This window comes from Silene latifolia, chromosome 2 (genome assembly GCF_048544455.1).
Source record: "Silene latifolia isolate original U9 population chromosome 2, ASM4854445v1, whole genome shotgun sequence".
Classification (NCBI taxonomy): domain Eukaryota; kingdom Viridiplantae; phylum Streptophyta; class Magnoliopsida; order Caryophyllales; family Caryophyllaceae; genus Silene; species Silene latifolia.
Window position 1 is genome coordinate 83,409,142 of NC_133527.1, and position 6,507 is coordinate 83,415,648.

Sequence of the window (6,507 nt, forward strand, 5' to 3'; positions counted from 1 at the left end):
GATTCTCGATCCTTTGTAGCTTGGCTTGCCTCTATCACTTTGTATTTAACGATTCTGAGATACCGCGATGGGAGCAATGCTGGCACAAACCGTTGACAAAGAAGAAAGAGTAATTTACTACCTTAGTAAAAAGTTCTTGGAGTATGAATCAAAGTATACAGCATTAGAAAAGACATGCCTAGCTTTAGTCTGGGTAACGAAGAAGCTACGTCACTATATGCTCAGCTACAGTGTGAGTATATATTCCAGAATGGACCCCATCAAGTACTTGTTTGAAAAGCCGGTGCTAAACGGCAGAATGTCAAGATGGACCCTCATGCTATCGGAATTCGATCTAAAATATGTGCCGCTGAAAGCGATAAAAGGAAAGGTCGTTGCCGATTTCCTGGCCGATAATCCAGTCGAAGAAACTGACATTGTTGACACTTGGTCATTCCCATATGAGGATATTGTCCATGTCGAAGATGATGTATGGGATCTATATTTCGATGGGGCTTCGAATAACATGGGATGCGGAATATGTGTCCTTATCATTTCACCGAGAGGAGAGCACGTACCAGTTTCGATCAAATTGGACTTCGCCGTCACAAATAACACCGCGGAATACGAAGCATGCCTACTTGGTTTGCAGAGCGCTAACAAGTTAGGAGTCATGAAGTTGACAGTACACGGGGATTCCTCCTTGGTCATTAATCAAGTGACGGGGTCATGGAAGATCAAAAGTAGCGACCGGCACCTTACCAGGCTAAGATAGAAGAGCTAGAAAAACTCTTCCAAGAGGTGCGATACGTGTACCTCCCAAGGGAGGAAAATCGATTCGACGCATCACAAAAACCGGCAAAGATTGATAAACATCCCTGATCATATGGATAGCATGCCATTGTGTGTCGAACGAAGGTCTTCACCAGCTTATATAAACGCCGTCGATGATGCCGGGAAAGCGGCCGAACCTTGGTATGCATCCATTGTGAGATTCAAAGAGGCAGGAGAATACCCTGCAGACCTCGATACACGTGGAAAGCGTGCATTGTGAATGTTATCCGCCCAATTCGTTAAAACTAACGATGGACAATTATATAAGAAGACAGCACAGGGTGTCCTGTTGCGATGCGTCGACAAGAAAACGTCAGAAAAGGTCATGGAAGAAGTCCACGACGGGGAATGTGGGCCGCATATGAACTGCCACATGCTAGTTCGGAAGATCATGAGGTTAGGATACTATTGGACAAAAATGGAAACAGATTGTCGCAGATATGTCCGGCATTGTCACAATTGCCAAATATTTGCGAATATTCAACATTTACCACCTTCTATGCTATACACCATGACGTCACCTTGGCCTTTCTCAACCTGGGGAATCGACATCATCGGAAAAGTAAACCCTTCTGGAACAGGAGGGCATTGTTATATCCTAGTCACTATTGATTACTTTACCAAGTGGGTAGAGGACAGGTCTTACAAAGTGCTAAATGCGAAGCAAGTAGCCAAGTTTATTCAGAATGACATCATCTGTCGGTACGGAGTGCCGCACGAGTTCATCAGTGATCATGGAACTCACTTTCAAGCTGAGACAGCCTCTATACTTGAAAAGTATAAAATCAAGCATCATAAGTCATCCCCATATCGACCTCAGGCAAATGGAGCAGTGGAGGCCGCTAACAAAACGGTGGCTACTATATTGAGAAAGATGTCTGACAATTACAAGGAGTGGCCGGAGAAGATACCCTTCGCGTTGTGGGGATATAGAACATCCATTAGAACAGCCACAGGGGCAACCCCGTACTATCTAGTTTACGGGATGGAAGCAGTACAACCAGTCGAACTGAAAGTACCCTCCCTGCGCATCTTGCTCGAAAGCCAGGTCCCGGAAGCGGATTGGGTCCAAGCTAGATATGATTCGTTGGTGTTACTTGATGAGCGTCGATTGAATGCGTTGTATCATGTTCAGCTCTATCAGAAAAGGATAGAGCGGGCTTTTAACAAGAAGGTGAAGCCCAAGGGAATTAATGAAGGCGATTTAGTTCTCAAGTCAGTAAGGGCTCTATTACCAGTCGATCCAAGAAGGAAGTTTAAGCCTAATTAGGCCGGTCCTTATCTCGTGAAGAAGATACTCACAGGAGGCGCGGTACATTTGACAGATTTGGATGGAAATGATTTCTCGAATCCAACGAATCTGGATCAGTTGAAGAAGTACTATCCTTAAGACCTCACTCTCAAAGTTATGAAATAACACTTGAATTGTGATGTATTTGAATAAGTTTTAAGTTTGGCATTTGTTGCCACCGCAAAATGTTTTATGAGAGAACTACAACCTCGGTTTGATTCTCGTTGAAAAGCGATATCGTAGGCAACCCTTGAAAAGGGTACAACCACAATAAAAATGAAATATTCAATGCAGAAACTGAGGATTTCTAATAAATAATACGTGTCTTTTATTTTGATAAATCCGGGCGACGCCCATTACAAATCAAACTAACAGGAAAGCAAATAAAAGCATAATAGTAATACTAAATAATAGAGTCGTAACTACCACCTATCTTTAGTTGGGTCGCGTGTCCCGTCACTACGAGACGATGTCTCACCCATCATCATTCTTGCCCGTTTCTTCGGGGGGACCACGTTGTCTTCTCGCGGGCCCAATCTCTCTTTTACGCTTGGTCGAGGGCCAAGTCTCTCTGCAAGTGTCGGAACGTCACCACTTGTAGTATCCAGTCGGTCCCACATGCTAGGAGCACCAGGTTTAGCCCTAGGGTTCTCGTCAGGCCTAGTCTCGGTCTCAGTCGGGCCCGGAATCGGCCCATTAAAGAATTGTCGATTTTTTAACCCCCTGTCATGCTTCTCCCGATCAATGGCATCATCTTTCTGTTGTTTCTTCCTTGCTTTAAGACCCGGTTCTGTAGTCCATTTGAGATATGAAGGGGAAACCCAAGTAGACTCGCGTGGCTCGGGAATGCGCCACACGGTCCTTCGGCGGCACGTATGGAGCCAAGTATGACATCTACCCTGAGAAATAACAAAAGCAGGACCTCGCGAAGCCTCCGTCGCAGGGACAATTTGTTGACAACCGAATTGGCGAAGCACTTTGGTCCGGGTAAAAATAGACAGGGTGATCCAAGCCCAACAAAGTGACATACCGTGTATGATCAGTATCTGCGAGCCCGGTAAGTGAGCTCAAATGAAGCCATGGTAAGGACCAGCGAATGTGAGACCCTTCCGCTAATCAAAGATATTTTCGCCGAATCGGATCCTTGCTCAGAACTGTAGCGTCGTCGCCGATTAGTGAGACTTCTGAAATGATAATCTTCTGGTTTCAACGGCGGATCAATCAAACCAAGACGCTTGCTGAGCCATACCTGTTAGACAGCCAGAAAAAGGCAGGTCAAAAAAAAAAAAAAAAAAAGAGACGAAGAAAAAAAAGAAAAGAGACGAAAAAGAAGAAAAAGAGACGAAGAAAAAAAGAAAAAAGACGAAAAAAGAAAAAGAAAAAAAGAGACGAAAAAAAAAGAAAAAGAGACGAAGAAAAGAGAAAAAAGGAAAAAAGAGAAGAAAGACAAACTTGCAGTAGACGGGTTGATCCCATGAATACAGCATCCGGATTGGCTTTTTGTGCATCCAAGATTTTAATAGTCTCAGCTAGTATAATCCATGCAGGATTAGCACCATTCTCCATTTGCTCCACGACTCGGATTAGTCTAGCTTGGCCGCGATAAGATGGAATTTCTATCGCCCCCTCGAAACAATAAAGATGCAATATAATGAGGCCAAAGGCGCGACGTCGATAAATGATTGGTATATCTGGGTCATTCGCACGCCGGAATTTATGCACTAGCGTAAGCAGGTCCACCTTTCTACCATCGACGATGGTACGGGCTTCATCACGCGACAAGTTTAGATATTTGCGGTATTTTTGGGTCCAGTTGGACACAAAGTCGGGAACCACAGGCTCTTGCGTGGTCCTCCATCCTCCCAAGACGGTAAATTCTTCAGGAAGGGGACATATTTCTCCCTCCGGAAAAGCAAAGACATGATGCTCGGGATCCCACACTCTCAGGCACTCTTTAAGAAATGCGGGCTGAATCATGACTTGCCTCAGGAAAATAATTTGTTGAATTCCCGCCGCATTCAGATTTTGGATTTCTAAACCCCGAATTACGTCGCCCATCCCTTCATGGTCCCAAACAAGGAATTCATGACTAGTTTTTTTCTAAGATAGATATTCTTTTAAGCAGAGAGATTTCTGTTTGAGAAATTGTGGGAAATCTCAACCCTTAGCTCTTCCTTATATATGAAAAGAGATGAGGAATTTTGGAAGTATAATTCCTTTAGGTTTTGGAAACCTAAATCTTCTAGGAAATTTGGAAACTTGGAAGCCTACTAGCTTTAGGAAGTTAGGTAGCTTTTTGAAATAAGAAATCAAGTCCCATACCTCCTCGATTTCGGCCGTGTAGGGCCCGTGTGGCGCGCCAAGTGGGCCCCATCCGTCCCGAGTTTTGTTCGCTCATTTCTCTTGCGGAATTTGTCATAGTTCGTGCACCGAAGTGACTAATTTACAATCTCATCCCCTGCGCGTCCCGTGTTGAATTAACATCCCGTACACACTTACGGATTTTATTGGGTTACGCCCACATTGGTTACGGGTCAGAAAGTCCGAGTCTTTTCGTCAAAAGGTCGTGTCTACCCGTCGCTTTCACTCCGGAAATTTGAAATAAACTTCTGCGATTATTTTTTTGAAAATAAAATTGTGTTTTGATTTGAAAAATCATTTAACTCCAGAAATTTGAAATAATTTTTCGCAATTAATTTTATTGAAAATAAAATTATGTGTTGATTCGAAAAATCATTTGGATCTAGAAAACTGAAATAAATTCTCGCCTCGAAGAGGCCAATCATTTTTGAGATATTCAAAGTTCGGGTCAATGACCCACCTTTTCTAAGCAATGTTCATGTCTGCGGGTCGATAACCCATTTTCCTTTTCTTTCAACTGGGGGCTCTGTCGCCGTCGGCTCCAGAGACCCATCAAAATTCGGTCGATGACCATTTCAAGTATCGAAATGACGCTACGTGAATCACGTGCTATATATTATGATTAAATTTGCTGAATATGCTCCAACTGGAGGCTCTGTCGCCGTCGGCTCCAGAGACCACCACAAAACAGACAGGATGGCATCCTCCTAACAAAGATCGACAGCAGAATGCTATGGAAATGACATTTCCCCAACAGAAACGTCAGTTTCAGTGAATCGTTCTCCCTAGCAGAACAACGAAATTGATAAGCAAAGCGCAAGTTTTGTCTTTACTCACATGAACAATGGGATGTTGGCATCCGAGCCGAAGCAGCAGAAAGCTACAGGCCATCGAGCCGAACTACGACGCGGGTTTGATTCCGTCAGAAACGGATACGTAGGCGCCTGAAGATAAGGCTCAACCCACCATATATGCAATTTATGGGTCGATGACTAACGATGATAATTCGACGCAACAAAAGCAAGAGTTGAGCCCCGACGAAGTTTCAGGTATGATCTCTTCTTATGGCTGGCGAGCTTACATACGTAAGTCTAATGGACTATAAACGACCCGCAGAATCCTCAGGTCGAGAGGGACCTGGGGTATACTTTGACTTTCGCCTTGTCCAAGCCTCAGTCAAAGTGGGGGCTCTGTAGATACCCATATCTATCGATATTGGAATTTATAGAAAACCCGACAAACACCCGATGATGATAGGACGCATGTATTTATTAGTTGTCATTGTCATTATTTGGGTTCGTTTTACGATGTGGAATGAGCGTTGACGACGGAGTATTTTATTAATTTAAATGATATTTAAGTTAAAGCTTTTTTTAAGTGAATTCATTTTATTAATTTAATTTGAATTTATTTTGTTAAATTTATTTTATTGAAAATAAAATATATTTTTTTGATTTGAAAAATCATTCATTTTAAATGTGCTAATTGATTTGAAAAATCGAATTTGAAAATTTAAAACTCGTTTCAACCACGCGTTTTGGAGCTCGATTTTAGCTCGGTTTTTAAGCCCGTTTTCTTTACGAGTTGGCACGAATCTCGAGTACACTAACCAACCTAGGCCTCTACCCATTCAACCCCAGTTCGAACCACCCATATCCACACCCAAATCTCGTCCTAAACACTCCCCAACACAGCCCAACTCCTTCCTTTACCCGTGTTTGTATAGCCCATCGAAAGACCTTCTAAACCGACTCAAACTTTGTCCAAACCTGCAACCCATAACCACCAACCCATGCTCCACATTACCCACAACAACCCATCACCTAGAACACCACAAAACCCATCCAATTCCCGTCCCAAATACTCCACAAACAGCCCGCAACACAAGCAGCCCCCCTGTTTTGCGTCCTCAATCCCGAGCCCAAAACCCGCTCCAAACAGCTACCAAACCCGTGCCCATTAACCCTACACCTTACCTTAGTATCCTACCCATATTACCTTAGCTTAACCACTAAGAAAACCCCCATACAAACCCTAAAAAC

General features: G+C 43.4%; 1 protein-coding gene across 1 annotated transcript; it reads left to right on the forward strand.

Moving 5' to 3' along the window:
- The first annotated feature begins 250 nt into the window (after positions 1-250).
- On the forward strand, positions 251-2,083 carry LOC141641019 (uncharacterized). The gene is made up of 2 exons (XM_074449696.1): positions 251-664; positions 1,439-2,083. The coding sequence occupies exons 1-2, from the start codon at positions 251-253 to the stop codon at positions 2,081-2,083; spliced, it is 1,059 nt and encodes a 352-aa protein (XP_074305797.1).
- Positions 2,084-6,507: the final 4,424 nt, after the last annotated feature.